General features: G+C 35.5%; 2 protein-coding genes across 11 annotated transcripts; one reads left to right on the top strand and one right to left on the bottom strand.

The window, feature by feature from the left end:
* Positions 1 to 3,238: 3,238 nt before the first annotated feature.
* On the bottom strand, positions 3,239 to 15,942 carry LOC118038023 (uncharacterized). 8 transcript variants are annotated; one of them, XR_004685703.2, is made up of 18 exons: positions 15,475 to 15,941; positions 14,777 to 15,119; positions 14,617 to 14,688; positions 14,446 to 14,508; positions 14,136 to 14,345; positions 13,089 to 13,691; positions 12,236 to 12,967; positions 11,477 to 11,758; positions 11,020 to 11,175; positions 10,432 to 10,853; positions 9,562 to 10,045; positions 8,899 to 9,228; positions 7,345 to 8,104; positions 7,166 to 7,224; positions 6,187 to 6,657; positions 5,413 to 5,451; positions 3,814 to 4,082; positions 3,239 to 3,730 (listed from the first exon to the last, which is right to left on the bottom strand). XR_004685703.2 is itself a non-coding variant. In XM_035044266.1 (17 exons), exons 1-17 carry the CDS (start codon positions 15,825 to 15,827, stop codon positions 3,897 to 3,899), a joined length of 5,565 nt encoding a protein of 1,854 aa, XP_034900157.1. In that variant the 5' UTR covers positions 15,828 to 15,941; the 3' UTR covers positions 3,239 to 3,896. The 8 variants fall into 8 exon arrangements, 7 of the variants coding, with proteins under 7 accessions (XP_034900157.1, XP_034900158.1, XP_073264338.1 ...); XM_035044266.1 differs by having other exon boundaries at positions 3,239 to 4,082; XM_035044267.2 differs by having other exon boundaries at positions 3,239 to 4,082; positions 9,643 to 10,045.
* Positions 15,943 to 16,132: 190 nt separating this feature from the next.
* Positions 16,133 to 17,940, top strand: LOC118038024 (protein ELF4-LIKE 4). 3 transcript variants are annotated; one of them, XM_035044273.1, is made up of 2 exons: positions 16,133 to 16,151; positions 17,372 to 17,940. In XM_035044273.1, exon 2 carries the CDS (start codon positions 17,410 to 17,412, stop codon positions 17,752 to 17,754), a length of 345 nt encoding a protein of 114 aa, XP_034900164.1. In that variant the 5' UTR covers positions 16,133 to 16,151; positions 17,372 to 17,409; the 3' UTR covers positions 17,755 to 17,940. The 3 variants fall into 3 exon arrangements, with proteins under 3 accessions (XP_034900164.1, XP_034900162.1, XP_034900163.1); XM_035044271.1 differs by lacking the exon at positions 16,133 to 16,151 and adding an exon at positions 16,158 to 16,429; XM_035044272.2 differs by lacking the exon at positions 16,133 to 16,151 and adding an exon at positions 16,158 to 17,271.
* The last annotated feature ends 1,644 nt before the right edge of the window (positions 17,941 to 19,584 follow it).

Raw genomic sequence — 19,584 nt, 5'->3', positions numbered from 1 at the left:
CATGCAAGCTTATAATATTTGTTTCATGTGAAGTAAAAGGAGGGGAAGTTAATGAATTTGATGGTTTTGTAGAAATTCACAAGTTTTTACATGATTAATTTATAGTTATGTTAATTTTTTATAATATAATTATGTTAATTACAAATCTAATTAAAAATCCATTGATATATAAAGAATCGTAGAGATTTTTGTGTTTGTGCAAAAAGGTAGGAATGACAGCTTTTTAATTTCATAAAAAACAGTTACAAACTCATCATCCAAAAGCAGCAGAAATGCTTCTATTGGCATCTAAAAGAATTGATTTGAGTAAAATCAAACTCTTGGCATAGGAAACTAATCCTTAGAACTAAATTACAATTCAGGGCAAACCAACTCTTCGGTGATATTAATAATAATGAACGGTGCCCAAAAAACTTGCAATTATCGAATGAGCATCCCAAGTTGATTTCCTCTCATATGCATAATCTCATCCTCCCCCTTGTTTCTAATTACTAGGTCATTGCCTTGCGCTTTAAGTAAATCGATCTTGAAATAATGTCAAAAGCATGGATAATTTTTTGACATTGTCATTAAACTTGGTCAAGCGAATCAATCTAAAAATCTCTCGATCCAACTCCTTACCTAGCTTGAATTTCTAATTTAACTATATGTGAGCTTACCCGACGTGAATCAATTAATTTCATGGGTCCAAAGATAATTTGGATGAACAATAAAAATATGGTTGAACTGGTCATCTAATCCACGAAATGGGATCCATTAAATTTCAACATCTTGGTAAAAATAATTTGTGCATTTAAAGTAGCATTAATATATTTCTTTTGTGTCAATGATATAGATAATGAGGTAGGGGTATCAAAAAAAGCATCAAGGATAGGTTGTGTTTCATATACAACAAGGTCCTTCATATTAAAAGTAAAGCTAATATCAAAGCTTGATGGCAATTTAATGACATAACTATTTATTCAATCATTTGTGACACTTTGAATGGTCCAGCACTACTTACTTGAAATTTATGATTTGTTTCTAAAGAATATCATTTAGGTCTAATCTGTATCATAAAATAATCTCTAACATTAAGTATATCGTGATACTTATGTAAATCAACTTGAAAGTTATATTGTTCATTACTTTCTTGAATTTGTTTTATGATCTCAATATGCAAATTATAAACTCTACATACAAAAGACTCAATTGGATAACACATCTTAATATGAGCAAACATGGGAAGTAAATCTACAGACTTTCTAAATTTGTAACTATAAACACTATATGACCGAGATTTTGAAATGGAACAGAGACTATTTCAAGCCTTACTAGATATAATGTGGACATGACCGAGTAAATTAAGATTATCTTCATTTTCTCCATCACATGTAGGGGGTAAAGAATTAAAAAGCTCAACATGTTGCTCAAAATATATTACATGTTGGATGTCAAGCATAGGAGACAAAGAATTAGGGATCTTCAAAGGTAAATTATCTAGAAACTCTTTTAATACTACACTCACCTCCTTGGGCAGTTCTATTAGAGAATCTCTTAAATCTTCCTTTACAACTAAAGCAAACACATCAGACTCTCTTATTATTGTTTTTCTATAAGATTGAGGTAGGTGCTTCTTTTATAATTTGTGTTTTGTTTTAGATCAATCAGTAATAGGAAGTTTACCTCTCATCTCTAAAAAATTCTCAACGCTTTTCCAATAAAACTAGGCTTCACCAATGAGCTTTATCTTGGCAAAACTTATTCTCCTATTGTTAGATAAGTTATATCAATCAAAAAGGCTATCTATGTCACTAATACACTAATTAAAAATTCAAGGGTCATGATAACTATCAAAAGTAAGGGCCTCTATTTTATCAGGTCTCAACTCGCTCATTAGGGTTATGCTAGTTAGAGTAACCTAAATAATATTTATATTGGTGGTGTCTTGGTCAACTTGCTTTTAATGGTTATTGAAGTAATTTTTTATGCTATTTGAGTGTCTCATTTGAAAAATCTCTAACGTGCCATTTTTTTAGACAAATTGATCATTTGAGTTTGCATAAGCTATAGTTCTCCTTGAATGTCCTTAAAGGCATAACTAAGGCTCGGGCTTGGTATTTATAGACATAGAGTTAGACATTAGATGATTAATACACAAATGCTCGCAACACTAGTTTAGAAATGAAATTAAGTCTTGCAAATGAAATCACAATACAAAAATAGATCTAATTCTATTTATTTTTAATATGGAGATTAATTAAGAACATAATACATTAGGAAATTTTTAAGCATGTATTGTTAAATCCTTGAGTGTAAATAATTAAATCAAATAAAAATTACAACTTCCCACAAGTTTAGCAGTATATCAATGATGAAATTTGGTTGTTAGACAAAAATATTATGAAAAAATACAATAATAAGTTGAATGATAAATGCAATATCAAATAGATAAAATTCAACAAATTAAAAAGTAAAGTAATTTCCCGACCAAAATTTAAATTGTTGAATTTAATCGTGGATGAATCTTTTCGGATCATTGAAGTTGTTGACGATGACTTCAATCACTTTTCTTTTCTTCTTTTCATTTTTTTCTTACTGTCACTTACTCTTTTTCATTCCTTCTTTTTTCAATATTCACTTTTATTTCACGATTTTTTTTTCTTTTCTTTTTTATCAATATGAAAGACAACTAGAAATAAAAGTATAACTGGCAAAAAGACTTTCCCTGTTCAATTCCCAAGTATATTTCTCACGTCTCTCCCTCAAAATATTTGGCTATAACTCCCATGCTGGCAAATGAATTGGTAGGAAATAAGACGTGTACAGATTTGGCAGAATCTTCGAGAAGGTCAAGGGAGAGAGAACGGCGAGCAAGCTGAGACAAAACCATCCGGTGGTTTCTTTCGGAGGCCTTCAAAAGTTTTGATCTTTCTAGAAATTTTGGTTCTGAAGCTGGGTTTTGTTTTTTCCCTAAAAAAAGAAAGGCAGAAGACACATTTGATGAGAACTCTCACAAATCTAGGGTTTTAGATATGTTTTGAATTTTTGAGAATAAAAACAAGTCCATAGATTATTTCATTGTAAAAACAAATAAAAACCTATGCTCTAGTACCAAAGCTAATCTGAGATAAATAAAAATAAAAATTAAGAGAATTAAAAAGCCAAGGGGAGGAAAATAAATTAACATATAATTATTAAAACCTTTAACTAAAACAAATGATTAAGTTTATAACCTACTAAATAAAATACCTAGGAATAATTAAATCAATCTCAACAAATAAATCCAAATAAAATTTAATAATACAGGGATTGAGTTCCTCTATCATTATAGATCATATAGATACATAAATCATGCCTTCAATTCCCGAAACTGCAGTTCAGGAAACAATAATTGCAATCATTACAAGTAGAGTTCATGCAGCTTAAACACTTTGAGCATAGGTTTCATAGTGTCAGCTTAAGCTTCCCAGCCACCACTGCAAATCTCTACAATCTAAAGCAGCAAAGACAAACTATTTACTTTACTAACTTACTGCGTTGTGATTGCCACACGTAGATACCTGCAAGAGATTTGGGTGGCTGTCAATAACGGAAGGAAGCTGGATGGACCACACTTGATAATCAGGCATTCAGCCATGCGATGGCGAAGACCTTGGCTAATAATCTTTGGTTCTTTACTTCATGTCTTTTCCGCATAAAGGAATGATTGCTGGAATCCAGAGCCGTATAAACACCTAAAAACAGCATGCTGTACAGATATTTGCAATTTCACTACAGAGATATAATCCTTAAATTACAGATCCTATGTAGTGAAACTTTATATACCATTACCTACACACATCTAGTTTGGTGCCTCTCGAAAGAAAACTGGAGGCTGCTCCCTAAAATACTGGAAAACAATACATGAAGCTGCTCTACAGCAGGGCTGCACTCATAGAATTGGCAAAGAAATGCTCGCGGTATACCAACTTTGGTTCTCTGAATCTATTCCCAAGGAGAGTTCTCAGTAATGCAGGGGGGGCACTTGATGTAGACTGGTGCATCTTCCTCACAATGAGGTGTTTATCCAAAATCATTAACTCCAGTAAATTTCTACAGCTCTACAAAAACAATTAGAAATGCACAACATCAATGATGCATATATCGCAAAAAAATATTTCACCAAATAGTTGTATATATTCATGTTCATAATGGAATTGGGTCAAAATAATAAAAATGATGCGTTCATGATGACAAGCTACATTTCAGAATTATCTGTCAGGTCCAACCCACTTATATCGGCAACATATGAAGGGGGGGAAACAAGGCCATTTACCTTTCACAAATCCAACTTCAACAATCATTACTGACCCCATCAAATATGAGCAAACATATATATTACAGAACAATAATTAAATGTTCGCTTCAGCTATGATTTACACATGGAAATGTTACGGAGGACATTAGTACAAAATTTATTTCATTCTTTCTTTGCTAGCAATTTCATTAGGCTAAGGCTAAAACAACACAAGGCCTGAACATGCTAATATATGCGTAATGCATTCTCCCCCCCGAAAAAGATTATGGAAGCTAAAATTATGTCATCTTGACATAGTGATGCTAAATAAGGAAAACACATTCCTGAGCAATATTAGATGGTATTGAGACACACTTTCATGCTCTTAGAAGCATGGTTATTAAAAAAAAGTTCATCGAATTGTAAAATCATAACATTTAACAATTCAAAACAGTATTAACAATTCAAAACACACTAAAAATCATGGTTGAGATCTTGGTAAAATAGGTTATTGAATCAGTAATTAATAGGACATTTGGACTATTTTAGACTTCTATGCTGCCAGTCCCAAAAAAAAACTGCTTCCTCTTTCTATCCCTTTCTTATAATCCAAACATGGTTCAGAGGCATGAGTTGCATGATTTGATATAATCTTGGTGTTGTGAAAGTCCTAATCTAATTCTACTTTGATTATACCTTATACCGTAGATTTACTTGATATACCCAAGAACATTCGTCTGCATGGAACAATTTTTTTTTTTTTTTATTAAGTGTAGCCAAGCTTTCTTTTGCATGAGCACAATATCAGTTCATAAACACAAGCATGATTAAATTATATATCTTTGGTTAACAATAATATTAATTGGTTACAATAGTTGCTAGAAAAATGATTAATTCCTAGCATAATTACATGAATATATTGTTGTTGTTGTTGTTACTTACTGTTTAGAGTTTGTAAAATCGTATGATTTTCAAGACCTTCCAATGAGCCTAGTTACAAAAGCAAATTTGATAAATCTGTAGAGAGTATTTTTTAAATCAAAGAGTCCATTTCATCAATTACAGATGGTGGGGCAATTCTTAACCTGACATGGGACATTTAGAAATCAGAGAACATAAAAAAAACTTTAGCGATAACAAATACAATAGAATACCTGGGGATTTAATACATCAACATGGAGTATAATATTCTCCTGCCAAAATAGTTACGACAAAAGTGAGAAAAGGTGAAGAGAAATGAGTCTTTCAAATTCTAACATGTGCTTCAAGGGCACATGTTAATGAAAGTAAATGAAAGGTTTAAATTCCAATAATCAGCCATAATGCATTATTGATTCAGATGTTTCTAGATTATTGAAGTAAAGAGCCACCATTTGTTGGGTTTAGCATGTGTCCCTAAGGCACATGTTAGAAAATAAAACCATGAACAATCTCTGAAAGGAGCAACTTGTTCAAGCTTGCAGCAAATGGACCAAAAATAAATAAGTCTCAAAAATTTCACTAACATCTCATAAAAATTAAACTTGGTTATCCAGCAATTTAAAACCAATAGTTGAGTTTGAACTGAAATGTAAGACATAAAACAGATATCCAACATTTTATGAGTTATATTGAAATCAAACAAATTTGCATAAAGTACAAATACATGCAAGTTGACAAAATCAAAAGTTACTTCGAGAAGCAAACTCCATATATATTAAATTTTCTAGGTATTTTTGCTAACAATTATAGCCCACGGCTAAATTTACATCACAGCAGGTATTGGATCATACTTGTACCTTAAAATTTTGATGACATTATGATATTACCAAAGCATCAGCAACATTCGCTGCTTATTGTTTATATTTATTTTTGAGAATAACATTCTATGCTGGAAAGAGAACGTCTGATAATGAATGAAATGTTGTACATTTGAAAAGGCAGCATACCTCTGTTATACCAGGATTTTGCATCACAATACCAAGAACAAGACGTACAAGTCCATTGTAGACAACCTTATTGATAGTCCCATCTCCATTTATCCATGGCAATATTGGCATACATATCTCACCAGATGAGGTTTCACCGTCAATAACCTGTTCTGGTGAAATTACATGTTCTTGTAAATGACTTTCATGTGCAATGCTATTTTGGGTTTCATTCAAAGATGCAAAATCTCCAGGAAGATTAAGAATGGTAACTTTGTGCACATCATGATTATCCATGACCACTTCCCTTTGTGAACTAGTACCAACTACATAATTTTCAGGCTGCAAAGTTAGATGGCCATCATCAATGCTATCCAAGGACTTTGTCACTGAATGTGCAGTAAGATCTTGACGAGAACCAGCCACTGAGGTCAGGAAGTACTTGGAACGATATAATGCATCAACCACACGAACAGATTCATAAGCATTGACCTGCACAAAATACAGCACATTATAATTTTTCTTGAGTTAAAGTTTATGCCACCAAACCTGGCCTGAGTTGATAAATGAAATTTAAGGGAGTTTATGACATCTAGTCCAGGATATAAATGTGTTTGTGCATAAGCATGTTGTCAGCAACCTCAACCTGTTTCCCCAGTCTTTTACAAGGAATATGGGAAAACTACTTGGTGATGACACTGGATTTGGCATAAACTCAGAGCAAAAATCACCCCACAGCCACCCAAACCAAGATAATTTAACTCTCACATTTGCCATCTAAACACTGGCTATTCTTGTTTGAGAAAATTCTATTAAATTAATTATATTCATCAATAAAATAACAAAATAGAAGGCAGACATGAGGAAAGTGGAAGGTACCCCAAGAAGATGTATTGAAAATTGCAACACCCCCAGCTAAGTGCACTGTTGCAGGTACACCATCTTAGAATTTCTTTAATTAGATTAAAAGAATTTCTCCATGATCAAAAGTAAAACTGACCTTCAAAACTCGTCCAAATGTCTGGAGCACATCAATTATCTGTATATGCATATTTTCTCCTGAAAGACTTGAAATATTCAGCAGAGCTTATGGAAAAATGTTGTGTGTTTCAGAGTTGAAGTAAAAAGCCACGAGATAGGGAGAAAAGAAGAAGAAAAAAGAAGAAGCAGCTGGCATACCTGTAACTTGGGAAATTTCTTCCATGCTCAAACCCTGGTCACCAGCCTTCTTAATAGCAGCATAAATGGTCCTAAAGACATCAGGATTCATTTGATTTTGATCATAAGGTTTTGGCTCCAGATATTCCAAATAGCATGTCATAGCCTCCCAAGGTGCCATGCTGGGCCATGTTGCTGTAGGGATAGTGATGCCAAAATTCAGAATTTCCTGCCCATTGTTGTGACAAGATGCACTCCAGCTGATTTCCTGACCCAAACCAGAATTGAGCATATCATTCCAACGAAGATCACCGCTACAAGTCTCCCCATCTTTGAGCAAGTCTAGAGAATTAATGGTTTGCATTGCTGCACGATGCAGAGACACCACAATACCAGGAAAGCCCTTTTCTCTGCGAGAAAAGAGTTCACTATCTGCCAGTGATTTCAATTTTTTGCCCCTATCACAATCCAAAAATTCATCTTCCTTATTTTTGTGTTTCAAGCTTCTTAGGTCTTCGGCCTCTCCCACTCCTTCAACTGGCATGCATGGAGAAATGGACAACTCACCCGAAGAAACTTGAGCAAACAACTGAAAAATGTCACCACACTGCAAATCCGCAGTAAGATCAACCCCTCCTTCCACAAGGTCCTTTTCTCTTTCATGAAGCCAGCTGGAAAGTTTAGCAGCCCTCTTTCCAGCATTAGATGGAAATGGAGACTTAGAAACACTGGTCAGGAACTGTTGAGATAGCACATAAGGTTGACCACCACTGCCCCCAATCTGTCAAATAGTGAAGAAGTTAAGGAATGAAAGGGGTGAAAAGGTTAACTTAAATTAATAAAAATTATAAGAGAGAAAAGGTAGAATGGAAATAGAGACAGTCAAAAAAGGTTATTTATAATGAATTAAATCAGCAAGAAACATGAGCTTCAAGAGACCAGGGGAGTTGAAAGACAAGTTACTATCAAATTTACACAAATGACCACCTTTCAACCAAGTGAAAATATTAACAAGGTACATGTCTGTTTCAAACACAAGAAGCCGTAGAGTTATACTCAAATAACCTTTCATATGCTTGTGATGTTATATCAGAGTTCAAAGTTGCACAAACCCTCTCAGGCATCAGCAACAAGTACATTAAGAATTGATTTTCTGGAAGACAACCACTTTAAAGAGCAAATAGCAAAGTGTGGACTTTCTGACATGCTACAGAATATTTAGCTACAGGGACTCCGAAATTAGCAGGCACTTGTATAAGAATGATAGGGTGAGAAAAAAGATAAATGAATATATGAGATAGAGCAGTGGTATCAATTAGTCTAAGATGTTAGAAACATGAACAAAAGACCGATACTTCACCTGTAAGCAAAAGCAAGGACCTTTAAAGAGGGTGATAATATTTTAGTACTTTCTACAACACTAGAAAACCAAATGAGTCTAAGCAGAAAATAGTTATATGCGTCCTCATCTCATGATACGGTGAAGGAAGCATGCAACATGTTTTGGCCACAATTCACATACATAGCCAGCCATAACAACTGCAATAAACTTGAGAATAGAAAATTATGCTTTACCAAGATTTTTTTCACTCTGAGGTAGCTAAAAGCTGCAAACAGATCATGTTCAGAATAACGCCGTAAAGTTTCTGCCAAAAGATTTTGCAGCTCTGGTGCTGTTGAGGTGCTCAAGAAGACAAGCTTTAATAGTTCTACAGCATTAGAAATAGCCAATGACTTGAGCACTTGTCTACGAACACTAGTCCCTTCGTCTAAAAGCTTAGTAAACTTCTGATGAAGTTGATATTGTCTTGATCTTCGAGCAGAATCTTTACGTTTTCCAATGCCAAGTTTCTGCATGTCCTTCTTGGGAGTATTTGACAGAACCATTTCAGATTCCATTCGATTCTGCAAGAAAGAAAATGTATTTGAGCCATACACTTTGAGAAAGCACTCAAGAGTAGCAACCATTCTCAAAAAAAGAGTTGCTAGTATGAAACTGTTGTTAGTTGCAATAAATGAAATGTGTTCATATGGAAAGCCATGCACATGGTCAATGAGAACAACAGATAAATAAGAATACTCTACTCAGCCCTAGTATTCACCAAAACCAAATACAGAGGAAGGCCAACCTTAATTATCTAGTTATTTCTAACTAAAATGATATTTCAATTGCATTACTATAGATGCTGGAAAGATGAAAAGAAAGAAAATGTGATTGTAGAGGTGTCAGAGATGTACATGTCTTTCAACATTTGTGTTTAAATCACACCATTCTTCAGAGCCAGATCCAACCCTCTTAGAGATATCCAATTTACTCACTTGCTTGTAGTGGAAAACATCCTCTAAGACTTTTCTAATACTTTTTTCCTTGAAATCATCCCAACACACTTCCTCACAACCTGCTTCTTCATCACATTCAACAGCATTGGAGAACTTCCCATGAAGGCCTTCACTGGCAGAGCATCGCAAGAGACCTCTGCAGTCATTTTTGTTAAGAAACCTGTTCTGGGTTCTCTCCAGGTGCTTTGCATAGCGCTCACCAAGAATGGTGCAGAGCTTCATTACCGCTGGTCTAAATTTTGTGTTTTGCCTAAACAGGGATGACATCCTTCTCGAGCAAATTCCAGGTTCTGCTGGTAAGTCAGGAAGTGCATTCCAATCGACACGGTGAAACTTTGCCCCAAGAACTGCACGATGTCTTGCATATTGGATCACCAATTGCCTGTAAGAAGGAAAAGACATAAAAATACAGAAAATGAAAGAGCATACTCGTACCAAAATAGCAAACAAGTCATCAGGAACAAAAAAAACTAATCTAAACTCAACTCAGATTGACCAGGTAGACAAATAAGAGGGTGACAATGTAGAATATTGTGGTTGAACTAGAAGAAAATATCCAGAAAATTCCAAGCAGGTGGTTTAATCAAAAAAGTTATTCACTTCATGTATTTATATTTCCCAAATGAGTCAAATAGACAAGCAAAAAAGTTAACTTCCCTGCTTTAAGGAAGTTAACAGCAGACAATCATAAGATACCATGCTTCATCAATCCATTACATGCTTCAGACAGGTGTTCCTTGAGCCATAAAGAGAGTAGTTTCCACTTACCTATCAGCTTCATCTGTCCATGGAAACCTGGATCGGCGTGTTGGCTTCATCTTTGAAAAAGCACAATGGTTGATTACAGAAGGACATTCCTCATCTTCAGATAGTCCTGGTCCTTCCAGATTATCGAGGTGATCATCATCCTGGAGTTCTGGCAAATGCTCATGTTCAGAAGAAGAAAGATCTTTTTCTACTGTGAATTGGTCAACAGCATCAGGTAATTTGCTAAGCCTCTGCCTGTCCAACTGTGCATTTATGTTATCACTTCTGCCACGCTTTGTTGAGCTAGATCCCAAGGGTTTCTTTCTTTTCTTAGAGGATGAAGGTTGTATCTTTTGCAGCAGCTGACACTCCTCACTTGTATTTTTAACACCTTGAAATCTATTAAGACGACGATGGTGCTTATCATAATAGACACGAAGTACCTGCATGAAATATTCAGATGAGAAAAAAATCAGTCTTTTTCCAAACAAAATAGTTATCATCCTTCTAGTAAGACAGAGCAGAGAAAGAATTCAGACCAGGTCAAGCAAAATTGCAACACAAACTACCAACAACAGAAGACAAAAAACCGAGTGTAAAGAATCAAACCTGCTGTAAAGTCAAATTAAGATCCTTTGCAATCTTCTCACAATCTTTATACGACAGAGTTTTGCTCTGATCATCCATCACTATCCGTTTTAGGAGCTCAGCACGCTGATCAGAAGACATAATTCGAACCGAGGCCCATGATCGGTGATGGAAAACCTGAAACAGTCCATTTCAAATGAGACACACATGCAAGTGTTTCTGTGTTTCATGAAGTACATGATTGAAAGTGTCCACGTATAATGGTCACCATAGGATTCAACCGATGCATCAATAATGACTCAAAGGAATACAATGCTCACCAATAAGTATAATTTCTTGCTTGTAAGTGATACAACACAATATTCAATATAATTTGCACATGATGAAACTTTTGATTATGCCTACGTGTGAAGTGATCATAGCCTGGGCTTAGTTGAGACACAAGAAAAACTTGGCAAACAGAACACCATGCACATACCTCAGGGACAACAGATCCAGGAAATGCATGTTTCGCAGCTATTTGATGAGCAGCAGCATAGCAGTACTCCAGAGTTTTCCAATACTCATCAACAGCTTCTCTGTTTAACAGAAAAAAATCGTGTCTTATTCTTGGACGAAGGTCAAGACATCTTAAATTAGATACTGCTACTATTGATAGTGGTTCTTCAACATAAGGTTTAAGCTCCATTGCATGTCTGGATCTGGCATGTGGAGCCTTTACACCATCCTCTGAATGCCCATCACGTACTAAACGAATCAGCTACATCACAGAACCAGATGAGAGGTATGATATAATTGAAGATGAAAGATGTTCATTCATCAGAGACAATTGTAAAGTGAGTAGGATGACTGATGCACATTGATGAAAAAACAACTGCGATGCAAATACAATTTTCTTGTTCAAAGGGGAAGACTGTTGCATATGATGGAAAGAAACCAAACCCCAGCTGCCTTAGCATTGTGATAACCACATACACTATTCTTTGCTTTTATCCAACTGCAGAACCCTTTCACATGTAGATAGGTAAATGATTGTATGAATTTGAAACGATCTTAAATATTGCTACCTGAAGCTAGACATGGGTAAAGGTACAGATTTTATTGAATCAAAAACTTTCAAAGCACAACATAATAACAGAAAGAGTAATAAACAAGCCAGATCAATAAAGTACCACAAACATCATGAAACAAGAAGTTAAGAATGTGTGCAAAGTCATTTTTGACCAAGAAACAATACCTTCAATCGACGTAAAATGTCAATGATCAATGATAATCTGTTTGTGGCCCTACTATCCAACAAGTTTCTGTATTCTTCAATAGGAAGATCAGAGAGACGCAAACCCCTCTTGCACTTTTCAATCATATCATCATACTTTTGAGCAGATCCTGCCACTTGTAAGAACAGCTCAATTGGAATGGCATCAATGACAGACTCTAATTCAAACAACTTGTAAGCATATGAATATGCCCCAGATGACAAATCACCGTTCCATTCAGGCAAACTACTTAGATGATTCCACAAAAAAATATGAAGCAGCCGAGCACGGCCCATTTTTGCTAACACGAACCCATTGGCTCGCATGGCTTCCCATTTAGCAGTCTTTTCTTCTGAACCTACATGCATCTGAGTTCTTGTTACACTATTTAACACTGGAACTGATTCCTTAATCTTCAGCCTGGATGACCCCTCTCCACGACTTTGCTTTTCAAAAACCCTCACTCTATCATGAATTTCACCCATTAGTTCAGGAGGAAAACCTTGAACAGATGGGTGAAGAACCACTAGGATGGTACGATCTCGGGCACAATTTGTGACAGCAGGGACATTAATGTGCTGCAATTTGCAGTGTCCTTGCCGCTCAAGCTTATATAGAATTCGATCAACAGTCTTCCTGTCAATTGTTGTACCCTTGTCCTCAAGACTCTTAAGCCACTTGTGTATCTCAGGTTTCAAAATGAATATCTTGTCCTACACAAAACAAGCATATTGAAAATGAGTTGCTGGAAAGACAATTGCAAGACACATCAAAGACGATACAAGAATTAGTCAATCTCTAGGCGTAAGCCTCATGAAGTGAATGATGAAATACCTGTAACCATTCAAGAATTTTCTTCTCCCTGAAGGCGCTATCAGCCGTTAAAGGCATGTGCGGATATGTCTGAGAGGATCCAGAATGATGTGGCGTCAACATAGTTGGTGATGTTTTAACTGATGAAGCACCATCAGGTTCCATTTGCATGCTCTCTATATACATTTCAGCATTGGAAGCTGTACTTCTTGGCCTGTTGAGTGAATCTGGCACATTGCCAGGACAGAGCTGCATATGGTTAGTTTTGCCATCCTCAGGTGAGCCACTATATACGTCGGTATCAATTTCCTCATTCAGTTTTCCAGACAAAGCAGAATAAATTCCCAAGGTTGAATTACCATGCTCTAATAAATCTACATCAGATCTGACAGGTACATCAACATTGCTAGTATTCAAATCAGAAATATTATTGTCACCAAGGACAGCTTTGGATTTGCAAAGAACTGCAATTGGTGTGTCAGAATTTGAATTTCCAGCAGTCCAAACTCGATATTCTGGAGTTCTTTTGTTGATTTCTGCCTGCCTGTGCATCCCAAACATAGACAACATATTTTCAAACCGAGGATAGTTTCTTTTCTTATCAAGTCCCAGCCTCCTACCCACCTGCTCATAGATATATTGATTTGGCAAAAATAATTGAAGTCAGAAAAAAAATCAGTGAGAAAAGAGGAAGCACAAGATATTTGCAAAGATACCATCAAATTATAGCAGCATTACACTAAAAAAGACAACAAAATATCAAGTGCTAAAGATAATGGTGAAAGCAAAGCAATTTGCCATTATAGGAAAATTTGGTCATTTCTTGGCTAATAAATGCACATAAAGTGTAGCACATAATTGGAGTGAAAGGTCAACAATATACTTTTTGGGAGGCAGTAGGGAGAGGAAGGGTCATGGATATAGAAAAATGTAGAAAACACTTCTCTCTTTTTTTTTATTGATTGGCCAATAGAAAACCATAAATGAAATATTGAAGAAGAAAAGTGCATTTTTAACCTACAGAGTTGCAACAGAATCAATGAGACAAGTACAAGAACCAATGCCCACCTCTCTAAAAGTAGCCCCCTTGGATCCTGCAGCATCAATCAAATCATAAATTTGCTGGTCAAGGGAAAGTTCTACAAGTTGATCAGTTTGTTGAATCATCTTTCCAAATTTCACCAGCACTTTGTTGTCACAATCTTCGCCACACCCACGAGTTTTGGGCTCAAAATTATTAGGGGAAAACTCCTGTAACAATCGTAGGCAACACTCAACCTGCCAAAAACAGAAACTAGAGAAGTGATGAATGAAACTCAAGGACTTTTTGTACATAATCATATAGAACAGTCCTCAAAGAGGGGTGTTTTAAGCAAACCTTCCTGTCAACTTTAGCTTCAAACTCCTCAACAACACAGGCATCTTTCAACCTACGCAATATCTAAGAGAACATCAAGGAAAGTATATTACAACAAAAACAATCAGAAATAACCAGGAAACAGAACCAAGTTCAAATATGCAGTACAGATGAATAACTTGTAAAACATACATTTCTCCAAGCTTTGTGTCCTTTAGTTCCACTGTAACCAAGATCCTGTTTGATATCTGAAATGACAAGGACCTTCAATAACACAAAAATCATCATACTTCATAATCATAACCGGTAAGATCAAAAACACTTTAAAAAGCAAAACAAAAAAAGAGTTTACCTTGTCATTGGCTTTTTCAAGTTTGTCACAGATGGCTTTTATTGCCGGTAAATAATCCCTCACAAGCACTTTAGAAGAAGACTCTCCATCATAACCATCCCCCCGTATATCAGTTTCCTCCACACATTCCTCATTAATCTCAAACCTCTGTTGAACACCTAAATGCTTCGCATGACGATATAAATACAACATATTGGTAGTGACACTCACATCTTTCATCTTCACAACAGCAGGTTGTCTCACAATCAACCCTCTGCATTCTAGACTCCTCACCACATAAAAAAAGTTATTATTTTCTACCTTCAAGTCCTTTGCCAGTGCGTTTTGTGTAATCCCATTCCCTCTGCACATGTTAATAACCACTAAACATCACTCTAACTCTCACGCAAGCCTAATTAATCGACTAATTAAGTAGTTAAGTAAATGCAACCAAATATGATTCAATTCTCAATAAATAATGGAGTAAAACAATTACTATAGCGAAAGCAGCCTTTGGTACTTAAGTAGTTAAGGTTTGGAAGCCTTGCAACTAAGTTGGAAAGCAGTATCGTATTATTGCCATAGAGTAATGTTAGATATCAAGAAAATATAGCAGGATAAAACTCCAAGAATCCAGATGATTCGTTGATCATGATTATCAAGCTACACATTATCAGCAGGGAAATTTTGTAAAATCAGGATGACGAAGATGAACAAACCTAGCAACGGCAAGTCGTTTAAGAGCATTGCGTTGATTAGAAGAAATTCCAGTAGACGGAGTGTCGTAAAGACCAACAAAGGAATCCCTAAGGTGCTCTTTGGCTACAATTTTCAAACCGAGCTTCTCGGCGTGTTCACAACGCTTGATTTTACTGTCGTCAGCACTAAACGGAAGATCGTATCCAGGAACAGTGAATTGAAGAGAAGGTATTGAAAGCAGGTTAGTCCATAGAGAGGCTCTGACTGAAGGAGAAGGTTTTGGTGTTAATGTCGACCAGAGGGAGGATAGGGAGACTCCGCTGGGACCATGGTAACAAATCTCTTCGAGAGCTGAAGAGATGAGATTGTCCATGGAGGCATGTGGTGATTGAGTAGGTGTGTTTGGTTTCTGAGAAAATCTTGAGGGTTTTTTTGTGATTTTTCTCGGAAAATTACAACTGGCAGGGCGCCTAAAAAAAATTAAAAAGAAAAAAAAACCCTAGTAAGTGGAGGTCCAATGCGACGTCATTCTTCGGAGCTTTAACTCGGATGCTCTTAACGGCGTCGGTTTAAATAGACGGCTAAGATTTAAACCTTGCAGTAAACTAAAGTTTGGTTGTGTCGCAGGCTATAAAAACCTACAGCCTAGAATAAAATAAAATAAAAAAACGATAGTACTGTTGGTGAAATAAACGAGGTAAGGCTAAGGAAGAGAGAGAGAATCTAACAACAAAACAAAATCGTTATATCTGTGCTTCTCTCTGAATATTTCTTCCTTATTTCTCTGTCAATCAAATCTTTCTTTCTGTATTTTTTTTTCGTTTTTCATAATTTCTGTGCCTTTCTTCAATATCCCACAAAAGTTCCATTCCCCTTTCGTTCAATCTTTCTCCACAAAATCCTGTGTTTCGTAAGAAAATTCATTTTTCCTCTCTCTACCTCCAACGCACTAAAATGTTCCTGCTTCTGTTCAAGGTAAGTGGAGTCAACGATATACGACGGTCAATATGAGATTTTTTTTATCTATTTTTCTTCTTCTTTCTTATCAGTGTTTCTGTTTCAAGATTAAGAGATTTTCTGAAAGATAATTTTATGCCGTCCGGGTTTCTTTTTTCAGTCTATCTCATAAAATATGAGATATGAACTGAAGTGTAAAACTTGAAGATTTTTTCTTTATTTTTATCAGTCATTGGGGTTTTTTTTCTTTTAGTATTGTAAATATAATCTTGCTTGGTTGTATCCTAGAGGATTTTGCTTTTGTTTTTCCACTTCAGGAAATATAGATCTTTCTTTCTTACTCTCTCATTTAATTTGATCTTGTATTGTTGTTTTTCTCAATCCATATTCGTGTTTTTCTTGTTTTTTTTTTTTTTTTGTGAGAGTACTGTTTCTTTTTTCTTATGGGAATTTATCTGGCATTGACTGATTTTGTTGGGTTTTTTCGTAGTTTACAGTTATTCTCCACACAAGTCTTCAACTTGGGATTGGGTTTTTAGAGAAAAGGTTCCTTTTTGTGGAAAAAAGAAAGAGCAGTTTGCTTTCTTTTCTCTCTTTTGAATGTTATAAAGCGAGTGGTAGTAATACATGTATAGTTGTTGTTCCTCTTTTTTTGTCTCTGCTTTATACTTTGTCTTGTCCATCTGTGCTTGGTTGTTGAGAAAATGAAGGAAAAGGGAGGAAAAAAAAATGTGTGTACTCACTTCAGACCAAGCACAATTATTGCATTCGGCTTTGTTACCTGATAGGTTTAAATTGCGTGTAGTCTATGTGATTTTTCTTTGTAAAAGTTCAAAGAGATAAGATAAAATAATTGCAAGGTAGAGGGTATCAAATTTGGTAAAGCTAATCTTTTGATTCTGTATTCTATTTTTTTCCCTTTATCCGGTATTTATCTGAGTTTTTTTTTTTTTAATGTAGGAAAAAAACTGGTCTTGATCGATTGAGGAGAGATAGAGATGGAAGGTGATTTATTTCCAGGTTTAAGCAATGGAAACCAAGTAGATGGCAAGGTTTTGCAAACATTCCAGAAGAGTTTTGTGCAAGTCCAGGACATTCTGGATCAAAACAGGTTGCTAATCAATGAAATAAACCAAAACCACGAGTCGAAGATCCCAGACAACCTGACTCGAAATGTTGGTTTGATCAAGGAGCTAAACAATAACATTAGAAGGGTGGTGGATCTTTATGCTGATCTTTCGAGCAATTTCACCAGGTCAATGGAACCTTCATCAGAGGGTGAATCAAGCGGGATATTGAAGTCCAATGGAAAGGCCAATTCGAAGAGAATTAGATCCGGGTAATCGATTCAACTGAGCTGTCATGGAGATTCTCCACTTGCTTTCATAGCAGAATAAGAACATTTTGATGTTAGAGGAAAAGAACTTGATTTTGAGGCTTTAAGCTTCAGTTTAATTTCTTGCGTATCCATTGTAATAACAATTTAACTAATTCACATAAAGTTATCATCTTGCTGAATTAATTTCAAATATGCATCTTGATTACATTTGTATTTCTGAGGCCTTTCTAATTCTGTAGGTTTTTATTATTAAGAAAAAAAAAAAACCTGTGATAGAAAATCTAAATTAACAATGATTGATGTGTTACATTTCTTTTCTATTTAATTTAATATTCTATTCGTTCTTTATTGATGTGCTGTGGTGGGATTCCTCATTTGTACTTTGGTTTTGATACTATATTGTTTAATTGACCATAATCTGATCATTAACTGTTAATTAAAAAGATAAAGCGCCACTCATCTTTTAGGTTGTTAGAGCTGCCCAAACCTGATTTGTCTGTTTACTGATGATGATCATCACAATTTGCTGATCATATCCACTGATCTGCTTTTGATGGGAACTTTCACCAAACCCCCTTTATTCTTTCCTATGTTTGTCAAAGGATTCCTCATGATGTCTACAACTCCCTGTTGGGGTGGAGAGTAGTGGCGGGGTAGGCTGCTTGGAGCTTCGTAAACCCCATCTCCTGAAGCTCCTACCTGAAAACTATTCCCGGCCTTTTTGCAGTTGTGGGGGAAGTGGAAGCAGGCAATTGTGCTGTGACCCTGAGCATTATTGTCCTTTTGGATTATAGTTCCTTTCGGACAATTGCAGAAAGCAACTTTATTTATTTATATCTATCTGGTTTTGCATCAGGCACATCAAGCATGGAATCTGATGTTGTGGGTGAGTAATGACTCTTCTTTTGACCACTACCTTGTCCCCATTAACAGCAATCCCTTGATGGTTTCAGTTTTCGTAAAGATCAAAAGAAAGATGCTACCCTGGGTTGCTTAGGAGAAGACATGACTACTTTAAGAGGAAGAAAGGTAATCAACCGAGCAGGTGCTCAAGGGCCCAGTGATTCTCTCCGCAGTGGAGCTGGGAGGACTTTGCTTATCCTTTACTACTAAAGGCCCTCATCTTCTTCCTTACAGATATATTCCCTTTTCATCAAAATCTCTCTTCTGAAGCTTTGATCTTGTTAATAGACTTGCACAGCCCATGCTGATGATGTCATTACATTACATTACACAGTTCTTCCTATCTTCTTGATGACTGTACCGCAAACAGCGACAGAAACAGACAATCAATTTGATATAACAAGTGCTTTTCCTGAGGACCCCATTAACCTTTGCGTCTCTGTATGCGATTCGTGGAATCATTTATTAGCTTTCTTGATTGGGACGGACACGAGGATGAATTATGATTGCTGCAAAAGGGTAGTTTTATGGTCTTGATTTTGGCACTTTGGATCTAGTCATTTCCCCAATTATTTGATGCGAGGCTCGGCTTCATTCAGGAATAGTTTTTCTCTGTCACGAGAAAGTTTTGAAAATCTATTTTTATCAGTTGTGATGTGATTAAAATAAATATTTACAAAAGAAGACCGCAACTTAACTTAAATTATGGAGAAAAAATATGTATTTTCCCTTTTTTTTTATTCATGTTTTTTTTTTTACAATAATATGTTTTTTAATAAAAACTAAAGCCAGTTAGGATAAATATTTGATAAAATTTTAATTATTTGAATTGTGGAGGGGAAAATGTATTTCTTTAACTGAAACTCTTGTATTTTTTCTTACAGTAATATTTTTACAAAAATCATTTTTGTTTTTTATAAATAAAAACTTA

This window comes from Populus alba, chromosome 3 (assembly GCF_005239225.2).
Source record: "Populus alba chromosome 3, ASM523922v2, whole genome shotgun sequence".
NCBI classification, from domain to species: domain Eukaryota; kingdom Viridiplantae; phylum Streptophyta; class Magnoliopsida; order Malpighiales; family Salicaceae; genus Populus; species Populus alba.
This window is presented reverse-complemented; position numbering and strand designations above follow the sequence as displayed.